Below are 25390 nucleotides of genomic sequence, written 5' to 3' on the forward strand. Positions count from 1 at the left end.
TTCTCCTTATAACAAATAGAAACACGGTAGATAAGGCTAAAGTCTCTTTTAATGACACTCTATAACCTGTGCTTCCACCAATCCTGGTCCTGCCTCCTCTACTCAGAAGTTGACTGGCTGGTATCTTTTCTGCCAGTCTTATTTCTATGTCTATCTGCAACTTCTGTTATTTATTCAAAAATATATTTTGGAGTCTCTCCATATTAATTTGTATACATCTACTTCATTCTTCTATCTATTTCTGAGGTTTCACCTTCAAATTTAAAATTAACTGTTATTTTCTGGTACTTTATGGAGTTTAAAAAGTTCTACTTTTGGTTTGTCACAAATTTTTGTCTTAAATTTTAAATGAACGATCCATATCAGATGCTTTTCTTTGCTATTCATTGAGATGATCACGTAGTTTCTCTCTGTTCTTCTGCTAATGAAGTGAATTATAATGAGACATTGTCAAATGTTGCACCATCATTGGATTCCTGAGATCACCCTGCTCAGTTGTGAGTAACACTTTGGTCATACCCTGTAGGTTTTTATAGGCTTTTGTTGTCATCCTACATTTATTTTGAAGTGTGTTTTTAAAATTTCAGTCTTGTGGCTTGTTTTTAGTTTTATTTTCGGGTTTTGGCACTAGGCTTATGCTGACCTCGTAAAATGAGTTGAGAAGTATTCTCTCCTCCTCTACTTTCTTAAAGAGAAAATTGTATGAGATTGGTGTTTTCCTTCCTTGAGTGTTGATATAAGTCACCAGTGAAACCACTTGGGCTTGTAGTGTTCTTTGATAATGAATTCAACTTCTTTTAAAGACGTGCAGCTATTCAGAATTTCTGTTTCATCTTGTTTCAATTTCATAAGTTTTTATGTTTTTCATGGAATTTGTTCATTTTATGTAAGTTGTCAAATTTGTTGGCATAAAGTTGTTCATAAATATAGTCTTACTGTCCTTTTAATGTCTGTGTGATCTATAGTGATAATCCCACTTTTATTGATTTTGGTGGTTTGCATTCTCTTTTTCTCTTTATCATTGTAAACGAGGAGTTTGTTGATCTTTTCAAAGAAACAGCTTTTGACTATTAATTTTCTCTACTGTTTGTCTATTTTCTGTTTTGTTGGTTTCTGTTCTGTATTATTTTATATGTTCTACTTACTTTGGGCTTGTTTTGCTCTTCTTTTCTGGCTTCTTAAAGTGGAGTCTTATATCACTGATTTTAGACCTTTCTTATTTTCTAATGTGAGCATCTAAAGTTATAAATTTTCTTCCAAGCATTATTTTAGTTGAATTTCAGGAATTTTGATATGTTGTATTTTCATTATCATTCCATACAAAATAGATATATATTTTTTGAGCAAGATTAGCCCTGGGCTAACATCTGCTGCCAATCCTCCTCTTTTTGCTGAGGAAGACTGGCCCTGAGCTAACATCTGTGCCCACCTTCCTCTACTTTATATGTGGGATGCCTACCACAGCATGGCTTGCCAAGCGATGCCATGTCCGCACCCAGGATCTGAACTGGCGAACCCCGGGCCACCAAAGCAGAATGTGCAAACTTAACCGCTGAGCCACCGGGCCGGCCCCTACTTTTTAAATTTCCCTTGTGATTTCTTTTTTGATCCATGGGTTATTTAGAAGTGTTTTAATTTCCAAATATTTTGGATTTTCTTAGATATCTTATTGAAATTTGTTCTTGATTTAATTCTTCTGTGGTTAGAGAACATGTATGATTTCAATTCTTTTCAGTTTTTTGACTTGTTTTATGTCCTAGGATATGCTCTGTCTTGGTGAACATACCATGTGCAGTTAAAAAAAGCATATATTCTGTAGTTGTTGGGTTTAGTGTGCTGTAAATATCAATTGGGTCATGGTGGTTGATAGTATCCCTTAAATTGTCTTTAATGATTTACATAAAACTTTAAGTACAGATAAATGAGAAACCACAGACTGGTAGACAATTTGATAGTATATTGTATATAACAAGCAAAAGTTAGCATTGGTAGATGTGCTGCTGTTCAAAATTACCCTCTTCTCTCTGATTCTTTACCCCCACTTCCTATTGTTATTTCCTGTCTCTCCAAATACTCTGCCCAATTAAGGATAAGGTATGTATGGTGTATTTTTCCATTTAAAACCGATTTATGTTATAAATCACAAAAATGCCATGTAGGAGAGATCATCTTTATTATTAATATCCTAAAAATCCACAAATAGGGCCTGTGTCCCTAGATGAATTGTAACTTCCAGTTAAAATGAGATTTCAACAAATAATTTATTGAGCACCCAGTACATCTCAGGTTCTAGTGTAGGAGACAGATGCTAAGCAAACACATAAATAATGTCAGACAGTGATTAGTACCCTGAAGAAAATGAGGCAGGGTACTGAGAAGAGAGTGGAATGGATAACTTTTGTGTCGTTTGTTTCCTACTGGTACCTCACTTTCTTTATAAGGGTTACTTGGGGGTGGGAATAGGAGTGGCAACATTGGATAGGGTGATAACATGAATGAATGAGACCTAAATGATAAGATGGCACCAAAGTTAGAAAGATCTTTGGGGAGAGTCTGTGGATATGAGATACAAAGGCACTGAGGCAGGGAGGAGTTTGATGTACTCAAGCAAGGAAATGAAGGTCACTGTAGTTGGAACACCGTAGGAGGGAAAGATGAAGTCAGGGAGGAGGCCAATTCAGGTAGGGCCTTGTAGGTCCAGGAGAAAAGTTGAGATTCTTAGTGTAAAGGGAAGACATTGGAGAGTTTTAAGCAGGGGAATGATATGATCTGATTCTTGTTTCTAAAAAGATCATTTTAAGTATTTTGTGGAGAATAGGTGGTCAGTTACCACACAAGGAAGGTTAATTAGGAGGCTGATAGAGTAGTTCTGTAGTCCAGGCTCTCATAGTAGCTGTGGAGATGGAGAGAGTGGATGGATTAGGATTATGTTTTGGAGGAGTTGACAGGACTTGCTGATGGATTGGATGTGGGAGGGTGAAGTTTTGAAATGCCTATGAGAAATGTTGAGTAACTAGTTGAATATCCACATCGGGAGCTTTGAAGTGAAGCCATAACTGGAGATGAAATTAGAGCCTTCAGCCAGAGGATTGGATGAGATTACCTAGGAAGAAAAAGGAGACAGTGAAGAATGTAGATTGAGCAATGACCATGAGTTTTGCAAGATGCAGGCCCACGATAATTTGGTCAAATGCAGTTTTGGTGAAAAGTTTGAATGTATTTGAGTGTGTTGAGGAGAAAATATGAGGTGAGGAAGGAGAAACAAAGGTACACAACTCTTTCAATAAGCTTACTGAAAGGGAGGCAGAGAAATGGAGCCAAAGGCGGAGAGGAATTTGGTAAGATGAAAGATGCTCTAGCATATTTGTGTGCTGATGAGAATGATCAACTGAGACAAAGAAGTTGATATGGATGCATGCATAATTTCCAGAATAAAGCTGGCAACCGATTCAGAGCACAAGTGGAGAAGTTGTCCTCTGACAGGAGCAAGGATGCGTCTTCAACTGTAGCAGGAGGGAAGGCAGAGAGTATGGGCTTAGCAGAGGGTGGATTCATGGATTTGGCTGGAGAAAGATAAGGGCTGAATCCGACGGCTTCTAGTTTCTCCATTACCTATGAGGCAAGATCTTCACCTGAGAAGAGTTATGGGGGAACCTTGGAGGTTTGAGATGAGAAGACAAGGTGAAATAGCCCAGAATGGGAAGGCCAACTTGGGAAATGCAGGAGGGAATTGTTTAACTATTTTGAGTGAACTCACCCATGTTTTTCTGATCCTGGGCAAGCAAGGACAGGGTCCTCTTCCCTCTCCCGACCTTCAGAGGAAGAAGATTTTTCTCTGTGTGGAAAATGTTGAAAAGACTGAGTTTATGTTGACAAACTAGCAGATATCCAGACATTTTATGAAATCTGGCAGTATTTATCCACTTAATTTTTTATGGGCAGAATCAGTAAATATTTTAGAGCTTTGACTTTGTCCAAGAAAAAAAGTTTTTTGCAAGCTATAAGTTGGAGGACAGGCTTACTTTGCATGAATTAGATGATACATTTTTAGTCCCTTTTCCTTGTTCCCTGAGTGGAATTTGAGAGACAGAAAGAGAGTGAGTGTGTGTGTGTGTGTTTTGAGGGGGAGCGAGCAGAGGAGTTAGGAGGCATAGCTCTGATTTCACAGTGCTCTGCTGGAAGAGAGATGATATTTAAAGATGGTAGATATCCTGGAGGCTATTTGAATAGCTACACCGTCTAATACGGGTAACATAACTGGCAAGTATTCATTCACTGATAACTGTGTGCCTAAGTACAGCTTCAAAAGATTACAGTCTAGTTGGAAAAACACAATTTAGAAAAATTAAATATTAATTACCATAGAATTTCTGTGTGAGTTACTGGAGTTAAGAAGTGCTTCAAAGAGAAATAGGTAGAAGAGAAGTGGAAGGGAGGGGATATCATAAGCTAGCAGTTCTCAAAGTGTAGCCTGGGAACACTGGGGGTCCCTGGGATCTTTTTAGAGATCTGCAAGGTCAAAACTATTTTCATAATAGTCCTAAGATGTTATTTGTCTTTATTTATTCCCATTTCCTCACAAAGGTAGAGTGGCATTTTCTAGGGCTTACATGATGTGCGATAAGACAGACTGAATAACCCAGAAACAGATAGGAGAATCCAGCTGCCTTTTATTAAGCCGGAAATGAAATAGATTTGCAAAAAATATAAAAAATGCCATTCTTCTTACTATTTGGGAGGAGATTTAGCTATTTTTCATAAAGATGTGTTCTCCATATTGTCATATAATAGATTTTTTAATTGTTATTTTTAATGAAATAAGTAGATATTTAAAAATGTATCAGTTTTAATATGATATAGTAAATACCAGTAGATATAACCCATATAAACAAAAGCCCCTTGGGGATTCTCAGTTATTGTTAAGGGTGTAATGGGGTCCGAAGACAAAAATGTTTGAGAATTGAGTATTAGAACCACGTATTGTGATGCAAAATTTTGACAAAGTATGTGACAAGGCATTTCATCAGATCTTGAAGTTAATTTAGCTAATTCTGCGATTAGAGTAGTATATAATATCTTGATAAAATTAGATACAAAGTATTTTGAAGTTATTTTGTGCTGCAGGACCTAAAATATTGTATAAAATGTGGGAAAAAAATGGTCTCTGCTGGTCTGTGTGAATTCACAAAAGCTACCCTTCTTCCAGCCATTTTACTGCCATCTAGTGGAGAATAATTGTAATAAATATACAGATCTGTTAGGACTGTTGTGTGAATGATGCCCTACGGAGCTGTGTAGTACACAGTTGGTTGTGGCAGCTTTGAGTATCAACTGGAAGATTCTATGCCATTGGTTCTCAGCTGCTTCTCAGACAAAATTATGAGACCAAAAAGCTTGAGAACCATTGGCATGAACAAATGTGCAGAGGCAGGATTGAACACAATTGGGTTCAGAAATCAAGAGTGTAATGATCTGAATAGAGCAAAAACTTGCATCAGGAATAGTAGAAATAAAGTTTTTTGGCAGAGTAAGGCCAGACCATTGGAAAATCTTGAGGTTTGAGGTAGTAGGTCGTAGGTAGTCACTGAAGATTCTTAAGCAGAGCACTAGCTTGTAGAAATAGTTGGGAAGCTCAGAGGAACAGTGGTTGGCAGGATGGATGGGTAGGTAGACAGATGGTGAGATGGATGAGTGGGTAGATGGATGGTAGGTGGAGGGGTGGGGGTGGGTGGATGGCCAGCCAAGAGCATGGTGCTCTTGAGAACAGGAGACTGGGAAGGAGCACCTCAAGTGCCTTGATACAGCCTGTCCTTGGTTGTGACTGTCTGTCAGAAGTGGGCGGGAGAATAGGAATGTCATATTAGATAATAGATAAACAATGAGTGTAGGTTTTAGATTGGAAAAATGGAATTCTCAGTAAATGCTTTGAGTTTTTTTTAATATTCTAAGAGGAACACTGAGATGACTGCTTTATTCCTGAGAAAGAGGTGAGGTAAAGTCTGATTTTCAGATATTTGGCAAAGTTAACACAGTGTTAATATCGTTCTTTAATTGAAGAAAAGTTTTACTCTGCTGCCCTCTTCTGGATGTTGTATAATTGCCTAAATAATTCTACTGGTGGTCAATTAGTGTAGGATGAATTGCCATTGAAATACAGGAACTCAGATGCAAAAAAACAAAAAAGAAAAAAGGAATTAAGGTAAAATGCAGAAAGAAATTAAGCCAAACCAAAAAATATACAAACTTAGAAATATTTTCCCAGATTTTTATTTTGAAAATTTCTAATCTACAGAAAAGTACAATGAACAACTATATATCTTTTATGTAGGTGCAATAGTTGTTAACATTTTGCAATATTTCTTCCCTTTCTCTCTCTCTCTCTTTTGTCTTTCCATTTGAACATAAATTCCAAATATCAGCTCCCCAAGAGTAACATTTTTCTGCATAATCCCAATACCATTATCACATCTTTAAAAATGAACATTAGGGGCCAGCCCCATGGCTGAGTGGTTAAAGTTCCTTGTGCTCTGCTTTGGCAGCCTGGGGTTTGCAGGTTCGGATCCTGGGTGCGGACGTACTCCACTCAGCAGCCATGAAGTGGCGGCATCCCACATACAAAATGGAGGAATATTGGCACGGATGTTAGCTCAGGGAAAATCTTCCTTACTGAAAAAGAAAAGAAAAAAAGAACGTTAATTCAATATCATGAATATTTAGTCCATATTTAATTTTCTCTCACTTCAAAAATGCCTTTGATAGCTGTTTGTTCTTTTCTTATTTGTTTTTTAAATTGGATCCTAGTTCACACACTGCATTTAGTCTAATTTAATCTACTTTCTGCTTTTTTGTTTTTCATGACATAAAACTTTTGTGACGAGATCAGGCCTGGTGTCTTGCGTAATATTCTGTATTCAGTGTTTTTCTAATTGTTTCCTCATAATTCAGTTCCACTTAGACACTTTTGGCAAAAAAATATATATTTATGATACCTATGATATATATTTATGATATATATCATCTATAATGTACGCTTCTTACTGCATCACATTAGGAGTCATATCATTTCAGGCTGTCCTACTATTGTTGATGCTAAATGTGGCCACCTTTTAAAAGTGATGACTGACGTACCTCCACTGGAAGATAACTATTTCTCTTTGTACTTAATAAGTAATCTCTAGAGTGATGCTCTGTGGCCCTGTGAACATCCTGTTTTGAAACAACATTTCACTCAGTGATTTGTGTCAATAGGATTTTTGCCTGAGTCAGTTATTATACTGGGGTTCACAAAATGATGTGTTTCTAATTCTATCCTTTTTTCTATATTTATTAGATAGCTTATTCTTCTTTTGTAAAGAACAGCTTTCCCTTTCTTATCCTCTGCCCTCTCATAATCATTGTGGACTCAAGGATCTTTTTTTATTCAGCATATTAGCATCATTATTCCATTTGATCAAATTGCCCCAAATTTGTTCTGTAGAAGCCCTATCAAACTATGTTTTTTTGATATGTCCCCATTTGTCTTATGTACTAAGGCTCACTTTCTGTTTTATTGCTCCAGATCTGGAACCAGATATTTATAAGAAGAGCTCTGTTTCTTTTTATTTAGGGAGTCAGCCTTAGAAGCTAAGATCTAGAAGGTAGGTATGCTTATTGTTATTAAAAACTGTATTTAAAAAACCATGAGTTCGTATCCAATTGAAATTTAATACCATTTGATTCTTCCCCACCTTCTCCCATTCATATTTGTATCTGCCTTCTCCCACAGTGAAAACTCTGTTTCCCAGTGACGTCAATATGTTTGCTTGTTTACTCTATCCTGCAAAACACAAAGTACTTTCAAAATTACAACACCACTACCAAAACCAAATATTTCTTTGCTATTTTTTTTGTGCTTTGAATATATCCTACTAAATGTATACAGTCAGAAAACTGTTCTCATCTGTTGCTTAAGCTATAAATATTTTAATTAAGTTAGAAATCAACTTCATTTTTTTAGTTTATAATTTCTCCTTGCCATTTAGTTCAAGAAACTTAAGTTGAGTATGTTCCATCCCCTGTATTAGTCACTGAGGACACCGAAATAAATAAGATACTGTTCCTACAGCTGCAAAACTCATAGTCCCATAGAGTAAAAAGACAAGTAACTCAGACATTATAGTGGAAGTTGACTCATGGGTGCTAAAGCATCACAAGAGAGTATCATCTGACTCAGCAGGGACAGGGTGACTTCTTGGAAGAATTAAGAGTATTTTTATTTTTTTTTTGGTGAGAAACATTAGACCTGAGCTACCATCTGCTGCCAATCCTCCCCTTTTTGCTTGAGGAAGAGTGTCCCTGAGCTAACATCCCTGCCAGTCTTCCTCTGTTTTGTATGAGGGATGCCTCCACAGCGTGGCTTCATGAGTGTTGTGTAGGTCCACGCCCAGCATCCGGGCCTATGAACCTTGGGCCACTGACATAGACCATGTGAACTTAACCACTATGACACTGGGCTGGCCCAAGAGTAAGTCATGAGGAAATGTAGGAATGAATCAAGTGAAGAGAGGGACAGAATGTTCTGGTAGAGTGATGGCAAGAGAGACCATGCCCTACTCTGGGAAATAGCAATGGCTAGTGAGGTGTCTTGGCTATGAGAAGGTGGTAGTTAAGGAGGTGAGAGAGTTGGACAAGCCATACCATGAAAAGAACCTTATAAGCCATGCTAAGCATTTGTGTTTCCTTCTCAGGGCCTAGGCCCCCTCTGGACTACTTTCCTTCACTTTTATTCTTAGACAAGTCCCCCCCCTCCCCCCCGACATAGAACATTGTATTAGTTTTAGGTGTACAACATAATGATTTGATATATGTACATGTATATTGTGAAATGATTACTACAATAAGTTTAAATTAACATCCATCACCACACATAGTTACAATTTTTTTCTTATGAGAACTTTTAAGATATATTCTCTTAGCAACTTTCAAATATACAATACAATATTGTTAACTACACTGTATATTAAATAAATATGCCGTATATCACCATGCTGTATATTACATCCTCAGGACTTATTTATCTTATAACTGGAAGTTTATACCTTTTAACCACCTTCACCCATTTCACCCACTCCCTACCCCCTGCTGCTGGCAGCCACCAATCTGTTTTCTGAATCTATGAGTTGTTTTTTTTTCTTTTAAGATTTCACATATAAATGAGATCATACAGTATTTGTCTTTCTCTTTCTGACTTATTTCACTTAGTATAATGCCCTCAAGGTCCGTCCATGTTGACGCAAATGGCAGAATTTCCGTCTTTTTTTTATGGCTGAGTAATAGTCCATTGTGTGTGTGTGTGTGTGTGTGTGCATGCCACATCTTCATAATCCATTCATCTGTTGATGGACACTTAGGTGGTTTCCATGTCTTGGCTCTTGTAAATAATGCTGCAGTGAACATGGGCTGCAGATAGCTTTTCAAGATAGGAATTTCATTTTCTTTGGATAAATACTCAGAAGTGGAATTGCTGGATCATATAGTAGTTCTATTTTTAATTTTTTGAGGAGCCTCCATACTGTTTTCCATAGTGGTTGCACTAATTTACATTCCCACCAACAATGCACAAGGGTTCTCTTTTCTCCACATCTCTGTCCATACCTGTTATTTCTTGTCTTTTTGATAATAGCCATTCTACAGGTGTGAGGTGATATCTCCTTGTGGTTTTGATTTGCATTTTCCTGATGATTAGTGATGTTGAGCACTTTTTCATGTATCTGTTGGCCATCTGTATGCTTCTCTGGAAAAATATCTATTCAAATTGTCTCTTTTTTTAATCACATTGCTTTTTTTTGTTGAGTTGTATGAGTTCTTTATATATTTTGGATATTAACCCCTTATCAGATAAATGATTTGCAAATATTTTATCCCATACCATAGCTGTCTTTTCATTTTGTTGATTTGTTTCTTTTGATATATGGAAGATTTTTAGTTTGATGTAATCTACTTAATTAATTTTTGCTTTTGTTGCTTGTGCTTTGGTCTGATATCCAAGAAATTGTTGCCAAAACCAATGTCAAGAAGCTTTTTCCCTGTTTTTTCCTAGGAATTTTATGCTTTCAAATCTTTTGTTTAAGTCTTTAATCCATTTTGAGTTAATTTTTATGAGTGGTGTAAGATAGGGGTCCAGTTTCATTCTTCTGAATTTTGTTGTCTAGTTGTCCCAACACCATTTATTGAAGAGACTTATCTTTTCCCCATTAAGTTTTCTTGCATCCCTTGTCACATATTGACTGTATATGCAAGGGTTTATTTCTGGGCTCTTGACTCTGTTCCATTGGTCTATGTCTCTGTTTTTATGCCAGTACCATACCATTTTGATTACTATAGCTGTTGAAGTCAGGAAGTAGGATGTCTCCAGCTTTGTTGTTCTTTCTCAGAATTGCTTTGGCTGTTAAGGGTCTTTTGTGGTTCCATACAAATTTTAGGATTTTTTTTGTTTCTGTGAAAAATGCCACTGGAATTTTGGTAGAGATTGCATTGAATCCATAGATGGTTTTAGGTTGTATGAACATATTAACAGTATTAATTCTTCTGATCCATGAACACAGAATATCTTTCCATTTATTTGTGTCTACTTAGGTTTCTTTCATGAAAGTTTTATAGATTTCAATGTACAGATATTTCACCTCCTTGGTTAAATTTACTCCTAAGTATTTTATTGTTGTTGATGCTATTGTGAATGGGATTATTTTCTTTATTTCTTTTTCAGATATTTCATTTTGTGTGTATAGAAACACAACTGATTTCTGTATGTTGATTTTGTATCATGCAACTTTACTGAATTCTTTGCTAAGTTATAAGAGTTTTTTGGTGGAGTCTTTAGGATTTTCTATATCTAAGATCATTTCTTTTGCAAATGAAGACAGTTTTACTTCTTCCTTTCTGATTTAGATGCCTTTTATTTCTTTTTCTTGTCTAACCGTTCTGGCTAGGACTTCTAGTACTGTATTGAATAGAAGTGGTGGGCACCCTTGATTGTTCCTGATCTTAGAGGAAAAGCTTTCAACTTTTCACCATTGAGTATGATATTAACTGTGGGCTTGTCATATATGGCCTTTATTATGTTGAAGTATGTTTCTTCTATACCCAAGTTATTGAGACTTTTTCTCCTAAAAAGATGTATTTTGTCAAATACTTTTGTGCATCTATTGAGATGATCATATGATTTTTATCTTTCATTCTATTAATGTGGTGTACTACATTTATTGCTTTGCATATGTTAAACCTTCCTTATATCCCAGGAATGAATTCTACTTGATCATGGTGTGTAATCCTTTTAATGTGCTGTTGAATTCAGTTGCCAATATTTTGTTGAGAATTTTTGCATCTATATTCATCAGGGATATTGGCCTGTAATTTTTGTAGGGTCCTCATCTGGCTTCGGTATCAGGGTAATAGTGGTCTCATAAAATGAGTTTGGGATTGTTCCCTTCTCTTCAACTTTTGGACGAGTTTGAGAAGGAATGGTATTAATTCTTTAAATGTTTGATAGAATTCACCAGTAAAACCATCCTGTCCTCGCCTTTTCTTTGTTGGCACGTTTTTTACTGATTCAATCTTCTTACTCATTATCGGTCTGTTCAGATTTTCTCTTTCTTCATGATTCAGTTGGGTAGGGATATTTTATTCTGCCATGATGCTGACGTCACTTTCCCCTCATAATTTCTTATCTGGATACTGCAGTTGTCTTCTGACTTTCTCTGTGCCTCTTATACAACCCCATTTGATTCTTCAAGATACTGCTAGAATGATCTTTATAAAATCCAAATATGATCATGCTACCCTCTGTCAAAGCAGCAGCCATACCTCGTTCTCTTTTTCCTCCTCTCCCTTTACCCTCATTACAGCCCTCGTCCTCTCAGTGTGTCTGCACAGATGTTGAGAAATCTCATTCAGCAAACTGACTTGAAGGGAAAATATCACTTAGTTTTCTCAAAAATAAACTCTAATGGGAATTTCAGAATTGTAGAAAAGGAACTTTGGGGCATGAAGGCTTTGTCTCTTATATCATCAGCTTCGCCTAGTTTTATCTCTACAGATCTGGCAGAGCTATGAACTGAGGGTTACGAGGTGTGGGCCATGGTGTTACCAGGTTGTCTGTGAAGGGATGAGAGTGGCTTCAGTCATGGATGGAGTTCTTTAGTCACAGATCCTGCAGACAGAGTATCTACTGTAAAATAAAACTCACAAAGTTAACTATACCACTGTGGTGGCATATTTGAATGTTACATATACATAATTTCCCTCACAATAATTAGGCTTTAGGGGTATTTCACATTATTGCATATAATTAGACATTAATTTTCTCTTCAGAGGTTACTTTTCTAGCATCTATGTCAGCATCTTTACTTTCCCCTCATCTCATATATTTTAGAATACAAAAGTCCTGGATTCAGTTTCCCAAAGCTGAGATTCCTTTCCAATTTTCTACCTTCTTTCTTTTGTTTTCTAAGCCTGGACTCAGGCCAGAGGTCAAAAAGCAGCCAGCCAAGAAAACACACACATACACACACACACACACACAAAGCAGCCAGCCGAAGGCCAAATCCAGTATATGAGTTTTATTTAGTTTACAGTTCCTAATAAAAATTTTAAATTAGTTTTCAATGTTTAAACATCAGGAAATTGCACATAAAATTCAGATTTCCAGTTTCTTTAAAAAGTTTAGAGGCTTTGGCAACACTAGGCTTTTTTTCATTCCAACATGGCAAATCCTTGGACATGAATGTGACGTGAACTCTCAGGTCAGCCACAAGCCATGCTAAGGACACTTCTAGCCTCACAGGCATTTGAGTCTGTGACCTTCGGGTCACTCATTTTCACTCATACAAACATATATTGTGCATCCAGTGTGCCTGGCACTGTTCTAGGACATATTTACATAAGTTCTCTTACTTCTCACAACACTGTCATTTTCATCGTGCAGATGCAGAAATGGAGGTTTGGAAAGTCAAACGGGAGCTACACAGCTGGCAAGTGGCAGACCCAGATTTGACCCAGGTTATGTCTCAGGCTCTGTGGTCACCAGGTCCATCATCATCACCTACTTTAAAAGGCTCATCCTTTCATCACTTACATCAGTTTAAACCTGAGATTTTTGCTTACAGCATAACTTAATGACAAACCTAAAAATTGCCATGACATAGAAAGATGGCAATTTGCTTAAGTTTGTTAGTCACTGTTTTCTCCAGTGACTGCAGTATTTCATGCATTTTGTTTTGCAACAAGTGAATTACTGTGTCAGTTCACAGATGCATTCCTCGGCATTTCCATATGAACATGATACCCCAACATTTTTCTAGATTCTAACATGCAGATTTGGTCATTTTATAAAATTATTAGTATCATTTAAATAGAATCAAGGAACAATAGAAGTATTTTCTTAATTCCTCTGAAGCAAAAAGCTTTTCTCACAATATTTTCCTGAAATGACATAAGTATATCCTTTAGCAAAAATAACCAGTCTATTTAAAAGATGTACATTTTAAATCGAATTATATAGAAACTTTAAAACAAATGTAGAGACACAAAATTGCTTCTGAACTCCCAGGTATTCAGTGATATTACCTATCTTGCAGGGTTGAATCATCTACCTTCTGATTAAGTTTGATCATGTGAGAAATGACCACTGAGCAGAATATGAAGGATGAAAGTGGAAAATAGCAACACACAGCCACAAGGTACAATCTCAGACTAAAACCGTGAGGTAGGCCAAGGGAGTTCCCTGGTGCGGCTTGAACTGCAGAATGATTGAAATTGCCTCATTTCCTCATGTGTTTCCACTGTGTTCCAAAGTATGCCTGACAAATAGTAGTTGCTGAATAAATCTTCATTCACCTTCCCAGCAGTTTAACATAAGAAGACAGTTTTTATGCTTTCTTTTATACCATATGATATAAAAAAAGTTGTGTGGAAAGAATCAAGTTTAATCTATGCTGTCTGGGAACAGTAGTTGTATTTATGTGAAAAAGTATATAACATGTCAAACTACCTAAGATAGATTGTAAAAGAGGTATGATTTTCACTTAAGATTAAAAACAAATAAAGAAGTTAATTTTTTTTTTGTTTCCTTTTTTAAAAAAGCCCTTACATGTTGATAGTGGGGGAGGCTATGCATATGTGGAACCAGGAGGTATGTGGGAAATCTCTGATTCTTCCACTCAATTCTGCTGTGAACCTGAAACTGAGCTAAAAAATAAAGTATTTTATATGTATTATGTATTTATACATATTAAAGCCTTTAGGCAAGCTGGAACAAGGGTAGTCCAGCAGGGGCTGGGGCCATGCAGGGAACATAGCTGAATGAGGTGGCAGCCTGACGGGGATCAGGAGATTGGTTACATGTCGGGGATGGGGGCTCTGGGGAGGACATGAGCAAATAAGTCAATATATTGAGATAAATGGGAGTTAGGTTTCTCACTGTCCAGGAAAGGAGTTATAAATATAGAAAGGGAAAGCTTGAATGAACCCTGGTGGTGGTAGATTGGAATTGGAAGATTGGTGTGAACTCATGGTTTATGTGTGTATGTGTATGTAAGTATGTATATTTCATGTATGTGTGCAAAAAAACCTGTATATACATATATATATATATTCTACCTTTGCCTACTAAGAGGGCCTTGGAGCAGTGACACCCAGGAGCAGTAAGCATATGTAGCAAACAGTTTTTAAATACCAACCACCATCAAAGAAATCAGGGCTCTTTGGAAAAATGGCTGCTCCCAGGGCTAAAGCAAAGCATACACAAGATGGGTCTGAAAGTATGGAAGTGTTGAAAGAATAATGGTGGCTTGTAAATGGACAGAGAAGCTACCTCTCAGAGGCTCCCAAAGGCTAAATCTGACAATTTGAGCAAATATGTAATGACAGTAATGGATTTTCTCTCACTGAATTGGAATCTACAAATCCTTTTTGAGATAAATGAATAATAAACAAGGAGAAGAGAAAGCTCTTCCTTATAGCAAAATGCCCATTAATAAAATACAAAAGGAATGCAGAAACTAGAAAATCACCATTTGGCAACCATCAGAGTAGTAATAATTCAGTCAAGAAAGCTAAGGGCAGAGAGCTAAAGCTGGATAAAGAACAAGGTATTTATGTAGTCTCAAAGTATCACCTTCACAAAATGCTTACTATAAAGATGGATATTAATTATAAAGGGAAAGAGTAACTCTACAGTGGCGAAGCCTACTCAGATGATCACAGTTAATATCACCAGCGATGGGACAAATTGACTTCCTATGTCTCCAGATATGACACACCGAAAAAAACACAGCATCACCGCTGTGATATTCCTGTCACAAATGCATACTCTGAATCAAATCATGAGGAAGCACCAAACTCAAATTGAGGCACTTCCAACACAACCACCTGTGATCTTAAAAACATTAAGGTCATGAAGGTCAAGGAAGAACTAAGCAATGGTTCTGGTTTGACTGAAGAAACATGACAGCTAAGAGCAACACGTGTTCTTGCTTTGGATCCTTTTGCTATAAAGGCAAAACCTGAGTGAGGCCGCTGGGTGAAGGGTAGATGGGAGCTCTTTGTGGTGTTCTTAAAACTTTTTTGTAAGTGTGAAATTATTTCAAAATAAATAAAAGTAACAACCTTTGTTTAAAAACTTTTATTTACTATAAAGACAAAACACCAAAATAGGTACAAATACTATAAAATTGGTTCGATGGGGTAAAAATTTTAATTAAAATATCTCAATATATTTAAAATAACAAAGGATACATTTAAGCCAAATTTTCTTAACCCAGAGATTTTTTTTGTAACATTTGCTTATACAGTAAGGTGCTAATAGAAGTTAGCCCTTAAGCCCTGGAAGTCTTAGGAATCATAGTCACACAGCAAATACAATTTCATTGTGAAAGTGAACTTTGGTAGAAGAAAAATCTATAGGACACCTGAGGTAGTAGAAACTGGAATAAACAGCAGTAGACGTTATTTACAACTTGAGTACCAAATAACATTAAGAACACAAAAATAATTACACAATACAATTTTCAGTCCAGCTTTGATCCAAAGAAAATAAGAATATTACATCACATTTGCATTGAAAACAAAACAAAACAAAAAACAAAACACCACAATTACCAGCGAGCTGAGGGAACTGCAAACAAACTCAAACAATGGATTTTGACATCTAGAGGCAGTTTGAGTTTGAAATGTGGTGGCATGGGGATCTACAAGTAATACTGATTAGCTGAGGTTCCTCAGTGTATGCAGTTTACATTTCTGCCAGACACGGGATTAATCTGACCAACGATCTTCCAGTACATAAAATGGCAAGAGTGCATCCTTTAAAGCTTGCACATCAGACGCTTGGAAACAATCTTATTAGAATTGTGAAAATTCTAAGTAGTCAAAAAAAGAAGAAAATAAAAAAGAAAGTCAAGTACAACACATTTAGAGCTACCAAACTTCACATTTCAGTACTATTTTTAACTCTTCAAATATTGCCAATCTTCCAAAACAAAGGAATGTAAAATTTCACTAAGAAACACATTCACATAAAAAAAAACTGCCTTTTAAAAATTATATGTAATATATCCCTGTAAACTTATCTTGTAACTTACTTTACTTCCAATTTGTGTTGTACATTTAAAATGTACTTTATATAGCTTATTTAGTTTATCCTGAGTCTTTGAGAATAACCAATTCTATTTCATTCTGCAACAATTCAACTGGCTTCTGAAGAGTTAAAACTTAACATCTCAGGAAGTTGTATTAAATACTTAATCAGTACTTGATTTAAAAGACTCACAAAGAAAGGATAAAAGAGCTGCCATTTTCCTTCAGAATTCCATGCATCTGAATTCAACTCAGACGAAAACCATTAGATAGTTGTTCAAAATCTAAAGAATTAGTGTGTAAATGAAATTCAATTTCACTTTTCTTTCTGAACACATTTTTGAAGTTCAAAGCAAATTTATTTTTTAAAAACACTATGATTCATTGATAGTTAGTTAATTTTTCTTTAATTACCTATCAGCCAGGCCTACTGTAAAGAGATGATGCATGGTAGAAGGAAAATAGCAGTTACATGTTATTATCAGTGGTGATGATGAATGATGGATTGTTACATACAGATAAGACTTAAATGGTGTGAAGTTTCCTACAAGAGAAACTGATACATTAAAAAAATTCAAATAAATTTCAAGGTAATCTTGATCTTGGTAGTGAGTGGCATCACAGAGAATAGTTGATTTTCATTTAATTTATGTTTAACCTGCACGAGAAGAGCAGTGACTGACTCAATGAAGGTAGTACTTTATTATATTCCAATTTTAAAAACAAACAAATCTGTATTTTTAAAAACTCTTGCAATAGCAAGATATTTAATAAACTCTAGTTCACACCTAGTTTTTTTTTTCTGGTTTGAGAAGATCACCTTTCCCTGAATGTTAAACAAAAATGAAGGTGAAATGAAAATATAGAACCATAATTTCCAAAAACGAAATGAATGGGCCAACAGTAAAATGCACAATGAACCACAACTGCCCAGGCATTAAAAAAAAAAAAGGTCAACTGTGGGTCATACAGAAGTTATCAACTTTAAAAATTATACTTATTTACTGCTACTCATAGCATATTCTGACCTAAAAGAGGCAGATACTGATTTTTATAGCCAGTGACAAAAAACAAACGGAATTACAGAACCCCCTGCTTGTGACCACGATATGAAATGGAAGAAGAATTGAAACATTAAAATAGATCCTGAGCCCCTCAGCTGCTAATATTGCTGAAAAAGTGCTCCAAAAAAATTATGCTTCTGTTAATTAGTCATGCAAACTTCATTGCTTTCCTGTTCACCTAGGGCCAGTTCTTTGAAAGGCACAGTTTACAGTTTCTGCACAAATTGTGGACTTTTGCATACTAAGCTTAGGTACAGATCATGATTTGTCAATCACATACTTAGGTAAGGGTTCCCCACTGGTCACGTTCATAGCTGTTCAGTGGCATGAAGGCCAACAGATTATCAACGTGGTTCCCCACAAAAGTTTTTTTCTCTTATTGAGCATCCTGTCTCCATTATAGTTTATTTGTATATTGGCTACCATGTAGTACGGAAGACTGGATGCTTCAGTAGCTCTCTTGATGGAGGTCTGTCCTGAGGTTGAAGTTCTAAGCAACGAAGAGCCACATCTCGTAAACCAGGAGATAAATGTGAAGGGATTGATGGAGCAGTAGTTGCACTAGCAATCTGTAGGAGAAAACACCAGAGTGTTGACGCTTTCCACAATTGGAGCTCTTGGTATAGAAATACACGTGCATATATTTCACAGCCTCTATATGTATACATCCTGTACACAGAGGAATTGAAGCAGAAGTGGGTGAACTTTCTGCTAACAAGGAGACTATGGAGAAATCACCCACTGGATGGGAGGTTTCCCCTTAAGAATCCTTCAAATTTTAGGATTTTAGAAGTTGATCAAGTACATCCTGATCAGAGGGATCTACAATTTTCCTTACTGTCTCAAATGAACAAGTCTAAGGACAGCAAAATGATTAGACAGGTAAAGTATTCAGTCAAATGAATTCTGCTTTCCTCATGTTCACTCTCCACGATGGTTTTTCCTCTGTGCTTCACTGCACATTTTCTATTTTTCAGCACAGAGAGCTATTCAGTGTGAGAAAAACTAAACCTGGCCAGTCGATTTAGTACACTGGAAACACAACTGTACTGATTTTTTCAGGTGACTGAGGAAGTTATATAAGCATGGGGAGGACTGGAGGAGATTATGGCAAGTGAGAGGTGCTGGGGGCCAGCTCTGAGGACTAATACCAGCCACTTCGCACAGAGGGGACTGAGTATGCTAAGTGCTTTACTCAGGCCCAGAGGTAATTTTGTTTTTCCTCATAATAATCCCATGAAGTAGATGCTATTACTACACCCATTTTACAAAAAAGAAAATGGTAGACAGAAGAAGTAATTTTCCTAGTCACATGGCTATTAAAAGATAATGACAATTGAGTGTACTTGCCACCAACATTGACCACACCATATAAATTCCTGGAGATATATACATATATATTTTTGTTTCAAGGAAGATATGCCTTCATGTTAGATCATAGCTAAGGAGAAAATTTTTCTCCTCCAATTTTAGCAGAAAGAAGTAATTTTTATCTCACAATTACCTTAAATATCAAAGCAAGATGATTGGAGTGTTTTTCTGCATTCCAAGGTGGTTTAGCACAAGCCATTTCTATAATAGCACAGCCAACACTCCACACATCACAGCTCCTACCATACTGCTGACCTCTTAGTACCTAAAATAAAGCAGAGAGTTAATTTGGAAATATGACTCGTTAAAAATGGGAAAGCCATTCTGTAGTCATGGATTCTAATTTTTTACTTCAGAGCAAAACAATGGTACAAACAGCAATTCCATGGACTACCTGATGTCTCATTTATTTCATTAACAAACTTAATCTCCTATGTGGCACAAAAACATTTTGGAAAGGGGCTGGCCCCGTGGCTAAATGGTTACAGTCCTGTGCTCTGCTTTGTTGGCCTGGGTTTGCAGGTTTGGATCCTGGGTGCAGACCTACACCATTCATCAAACCATGCTGAAGTGGGGAACCACATACAAAATAGAGGAGGACTGGCACAGATGTTAGTTCAGGGCAAATCTTCCTCAAGTGAAAAAAAAAAAGTAGACTGGCAACAGATGTTAGCTCAGGGCTAATTTTCCTCAGGGGAAAAAAAAAAATATTTTAGAGAATTGTGAAATTCTGAAGAAGAGTAACATCACAGACTTTCAAAGCAGCCCCAGGGCACTTAGTAAACTACGAGGCAAGAAGACAACCAGTAATCACTATGTAAGAGCATGAAGAGTTCTAAACACAACAGAAGAGACCCACTTCAGAATAGCAACACTTAAACTTCTTCCACTGCTAATAAGACCTGCTTCTGTGTGCTCATCTCCCTTTGGAATAGAAAGAGAACAATTTAAAAAATTTCTATTATGTGTACCTTGGGATGACTAGAAAGTAACTACTATATATTACCCAACAATTCTATGTTAGAAATAGCCTTTGAGCAAACCTATTAAAAGCTGTCTTTTAAAATTTGTCAAGACAAAGATGGAAAGGTGAGGATTAAGGGACTGAAATCAAGGATATCATTAAAACCTTATTTTTAGGGCCATCAACTTCAACTGGTAAGCACATCCTGGCTAACACTGCAAAATAATTTGGTATAATGCTATCACACAGAACTCCAAAATATTTTCTTTCATCACACTCAAAACTGCTTCTCACCTCAGGTGCCATAAATGCAATTGTCCCCAATAACTGTCCCTGAAACTCTCCTGCACCAGTTCCTTTTGATGCCAACCTGGCTGCAGCTCCGAAATCTGCAATTCTCAGTCTCTGACCTGTGCTGTCAATTAGCAAATTGGCACCTGTCAACAAAAACAGCAAATGACCTTGTATATTAAAAACAGTAAAAAAAAAAAAAAAAAACTCAGTAAAATATTACTAAAGAAATAGGACAACAAGAGAAAGAAGTGGACTACATGTCAGAGGTTCAGAGAAATCTACTCTCCTCTCAATTCATTTCATTATTGCTAAAGGCACACAGGTCTCTACAGTATAAAAGAAATAAAATCCAAAGCCTCAGGAAGATATGACAAAGTATCAAGGCATAAGGAGATAAAGGCAGAAATTTAGTGAAACTTTAAATAACAGACATTGTGAAAACCTTTAATATAATGATTCTTGACAAAAATCTTTGCTCAAAGTACAAATTTGACTGTGGTTTTTAAATTTGAAGACAAAGTTCTTTTGAAACATACTGACCTAGATCAATTCAAACTATATACTGTAATTTCATATTATAACAATAAAAAATTAATATTATAAAATTATTTGAACACATTATTTCAAATACTAGCTAAAGACATTCGCGTCAGAAAACTAAAGCTGCTCTTAATAAAATGGCCTGAAAAAGACTTGAAAAGATTTTTCTTAAAAGAAGTTTCTAATATCCCAATGATTCTAAATAAAACCGGCAAGGGGAACGCCCAGGTGCGCACATCATGAGACAAGACGGAACCAGAGACCTGGATTCTATACTTGGTTTGCCAGCAGTCAGCAGTAAGACTGTGGGAGTCACAGCCTCTCTGAGGAAGGCTGATAGATGACCCCAAAGGTTCCTTTCACTTCTAATAATTCTAGTGATTTGAATTACTCAGAAGAAACAATCCTACTGTTGATCTCAAGTTAGAAACTATCAACTAAGGTCCAAGTTTTAAAATTACATTTGTTTTCTACTTATTGCTAGTAGATAATAATTAAGATTTCCCACCTTTGACATCTCTGTGAATGATCTGGTTTTCATGGAGATATGAAAGGCCACGAAGTAATTGTTCAGTATAGTTAATAACTACTGATTCCTTGAAGGCTCCATATTTACTGAGCAAATGAGCCACAGATCCCCCTATAAGACACACAAATAATAATTTCATAAACTTAAACCAGAATTAAAAGTGTTTATTACACTTTGGTTACAGAAGCTTGCACTGCATGAGCTCACAATCACATTTGAAACATTAAATTTATACTCTGCATCAGAAGTGAAACTGATTTAAAAACTAACACATTCCAGTAATCTCAAAACCTGTCAATTGGGAGACATTTTCATGGAACCCTCATGAACTCGTTTTCTGGAAGGTCAAGATTTCTGAAAGCTGTAAAAGTTAACAATTTTGGATGGAATTATTTCTGAAACGTACAATTCACTTCTCTTTTTGACCACGATATACAAAATGCCTTTCTTAATAACTTAAGTAAACACTGCTAACATGTTATTTAGCAGAAGGTAAAGAGAACAAGAGGAGCCAGAATACCCAAAGTTAGGCTCGTATCCTACTGTTTACTAGCTTTGACCTGGGACGAGTCACACACTCAAGGAGCCTCATTTAAAAGTGTTTATAATAGTCAACCTAAGTACGACAATCAACCCAGCTACAACCAACATCAGAGAATATACTAAAGAACTGATCTGTAAATAGAAATACACTTTTCAAGCACAAAAAATCTAAGAATTTAAACCACACACTTATCTATTCATTACATCCCAAGTCATTTATCTTACTGTATACACTGCAAAACACAAAATAGAACTGAGTCTTTATTGTTCAAGTAGATGACAAGGTTCAACTTTATGCTTCAATGCTAGTTTACCCATAATCTTTCAAGTTATATCTTAATTTTATTTTTATATTGTCGTGTTAAAACATCTAAATCTGTCCAACTAATGATGGTCACTTGGAAAAATAGAGATCTTACACATAGCAGGTTTAAAAAAAATTATTCCTATAAAACAATGCTACATAATCATTTTAAAAGAAACACTGAAGAAGTTTAAAAGGTAGTGGTAATGACTATTTTATTTTTAAATGAAAGGCAAAACAAAGTATTTATAGTTCATACTACTATGTTAGGGGTAATTTGCTTTTAGAAATCCAAACTATTTAGTAAAAGTAAGTGTTCATTAAACTGTTTTTCCTAAATTTCATATCAAGTAGAAAGTTAAATGCATATAGTAGTATTTGTAATTTACAACATGAACATACCTGCCATCCATTCGATGAAGAGATTATAATTGCTCTTCTCACACGTGGCTCCCAACATCCTAATGATATTTGGATGATTCAGATGGCTCATCATTCTTATTTCTTCTCTTAATGCTTCCACTACTTCTTCTTGCTCAGAAGATGTATTTCTGACATATGTCACCTGTTTCAGTAAACATGTTTACAAAGTTCTGAATTCTGATGAGGTTTCTATTTACTATTTTCACTAACAATCTGATTTAAAATGGATAAATCCAAATTAGCTTATATATTAATAGCAGATGGCATTTACTCTCACGGATGCAATGTAGATACTTAATTAAAAACCAAGTCAAATTCTTTTAGACAGTAAGAATCTACCTTAAGAAGCAGTGAAATATCAGGAAAATGACAAAAAACTGGGGCACAGCCAATCTTCCAAAACTGTCTGAAGACAGTAAAAAATGAGAAAAGCCCAATCATGGGAGAAGAATCAACAAGATTTAAAAATGAAAGCTTTATCATTTTCATATCTTGATAAGTATGTTCATTATAAAAAGTAAACTACAGAAATCCCAAGATGATGTTGCACCAGTAACATTGCTGAAAGGAGTAGGGAACCATAACTCTATCAACTATAAAAAGTACAAATAAAACACCACCTCACAAGGCCCGTCTTGATGTTGCATCTTACAATAATCATGCTTCAACTTTTAAATAGAGTTCATGATGCTTTTGGTGCTTTGGCAACATCTACTTTGAAATTTGAGTTTTTGGAAACGTAAAGAACTAAAGTATATATACACAGGGACATATGCTTTATTCTTTTCATTTGCTCATGTTTTATTTTTATAATTTTAATCATTTATATGCTCACTAGATATTTACCTGTTTAACAGCCATTAAAGTTCCAGTTCCCACATCTTGAGCCTGATAACAAGAAGAAAATGCTCCAAGGCCTATCTGCTGACCTTTCAGCCACTCAGTGTCTTCTCTATAAGGTTGCTTTGCTTTGGTATGTCCCGGTAGAGTCTCTGGTGTCTGCATATTAAATGAAATCAATCTTTTTACTACTAGGTTAAAAGAGTAAGAGTGTGTGAAGTTAGCCTGGCAAAGTATTACTCCTGTTCAGTCTGGCCTTCCAAACCACCTATAAACTTGATCTGTGAATGGACATTGTTGATGACCAGTGTCAAATGCAGAAGTGATCACCATTATGAAATCAACCAGAAATGCCTTCGAAATAGGCAAGGAGTACGTCTGTTCAAACAATGATACAAACATTGTTTTATAATTCTGTGTGAAAAACCTGCTTGTCACAATCAACTCACGTTAAAAGCAGCATTTCTGAGTTAGATTTATTTTAGCATGGTCCAAGGAAACTCTAACCTCTTAAAGACTCTATACTTACATCCTGTTGAATGATGATGATATCTTCTCCATTTTCAACCTGTAACTGAGGAACGATGGGGAGGGCATCCTGAGACGCTGACATTGCCATGGCAATTGCTAAAGCTTCTTCTTCTTCAGCTTCCATCTTTTCTTTGCACTTCTGATTATGATTCACATCATCTTTGTAGGTATCATCATTTTCATCCTTCTCAGGTGAGAGAACAGCAACTTCTGACTTAAAAGTTACTGTTGTGTCACTTGAAGGCATAGATGCTTCAAGAAGGTCCTCAATACTGGAGTTGAGCTCTGTATTGACATCTAATCTGCATTTCTCCTCTACTGGGGTGAACACTGTCTCATCACTGGGTATAACAGCATTACTGCTATTGCTGCTATTGCCAAAGCTGTCACCACATTTAGAAGTACTGTTCAGATCAAGCGTCATGCTATTTTTTGAGGCATCTCCCTGTTTACTTGTATTACCCGGGGTAGGTCGAGATGGCTTTGGCCTGTGTATATTACTGGAGGGCAGGGGTCTTGACTGAGTAAAGATTGGGGAAAGTTTTTCTGAGTCTTTGTTTTCGGAACAGTTTCTCTGGAACTGTAGAGAAAACTTGCGCTGTGTCTGAGGAGATGCAGAAGGTATTTTGCAGGGAACGAATCCCTGAGGTCTCTGCTTAGAGACATCTGTTACAGTGCCAGCTGGGACAGACGGGGCGGATGAAGAAGGAGTTGAGAAGGCTGGGAACATTACTTGGGAATGATGAGATAAAGGAGAGGAGTTCAAACACTGACTGTGGGGTCTGCCTTTTGTTTGAACCATTGGCTTTGGTTGCTCCATTGTTGTTGAACTAGGAAGTCCTACTGAAATGCTGGCCAGTCTGTCAGAAATGTCCTCTGAACTGGCACTTAGTTTTGTAGCACACAATCCTTTTCCAGTTTTCTCTAAATGGTCTGTGCGCTCAAGGGAACTGTTCTCTGTGGTTTCTGGATAGCTGTTAGGGACAGATGCCTGCAAAAAGCTGTCATGTCGACCATCCAAAGTGTCTTCTATGCCCAGCTGGATGGCCTCAGCAATTTCTACCTCATCTGCAATAGCCATCAAACGACGACGCATCCTGGTAAAATGAGTGGAACTGGAAACATTCAGCATTTCTAACAGTTTTGAAAATACATGGGGTACTGCAGTAACCATTCTCGCAGAACTCAAATATATCCTTCTGGAGAGTTTACCAACCATTGAGTGGGAATTATCAATGGACTGCAAAGCAAAGGTTAAGAGGGACAGCAGCTTCTTATACCTGAAAGAAAAAATCATTCAATTACTAGACAAGTTAAAATTACTGCAAAATATATCCAAATAAGTATGAAGGATCTATAAATTGTTACTTAAATAG

At 36.4% G+C, this 25390-nt stretch overlaps 1 protein-coding gene and 1 long non-coding RNA gene across 6 annotated transcripts in view; one reads left to right on the plus strand and one right to left on the minus strand.

The window, feature by feature from the left end:
• LOC124244382 (uncharacterized) overlaps positions 1-25390 on the plus strand; it is a 68819-nt gene that overhangs the window by 5083 nt on the left and 38346 nt on the right. The window contains exons 2-3 of one of the 5 annotated variants that reach the window (XR_006889986.1): positions 7559-7637; positions 13614-13741. The exons of 1 other annotated variant lie outside the window; for it this stretch is intronic. This is a non-coding gene — a long non-coding RNA (uncharacterized LOC124244382). The remainder of the gene's footprint in view (positions 1-7558; positions 7638-13613; positions 13742-25390) is intronic. 3 more of the 5 variants (XR_006889983.1, XR_006889984.1, XR_006889982.1) reach the window with 3 other exon arrangements.
• The window catches only part of MAP3K1 (mitogen-activated protein kinase kinase kinase 1), a 74696-nt gene continuing 65013 nt past the window's right edge, over positions 15708-25390 (minus strand). Inside the window, exons 14-20 of the mRNA XM_046670870.1 lie at positions 24013-25294; positions 23490-23642; positions 22623-22785; positions 21353-21484; positions 20305-20447; positions 19180-19311; positions 15708-18244 (exon numbers count right to left, since the gene is read on the minus strand). Of these exons, the coding sequence (XP_046526826.1) occupies positions 18095-18244; positions 19180-19311; positions 20305-20447; positions 21353-21484; positions 22623-22785; positions 23490-23642; positions 24013-25294 (2155 nt within the window). The 3' untranslated portion in view covers positions 15708-18094. The remainder of the gene's footprint in view (positions 18245-19179; positions 19312-20304; positions 20448-21352; positions 21485-22622; positions 22786-23489; positions 23643-24012; positions 25295-25390) is intronic.

Source organism: Equus quagga, chromosome 9, assembly GCF_021613505.1.
Source record: "Equus quagga isolate Etosha38 chromosome 9, UCLA_HA_Equagga_1.0, whole genome shotgun sequence".
In the NCBI taxonomy this organism is placed as follows: domain Eukaryota; kingdom Metazoa; phylum Chordata; class Mammalia; order Perissodactyla; family Equidae; genus Equus; species Equus quagga.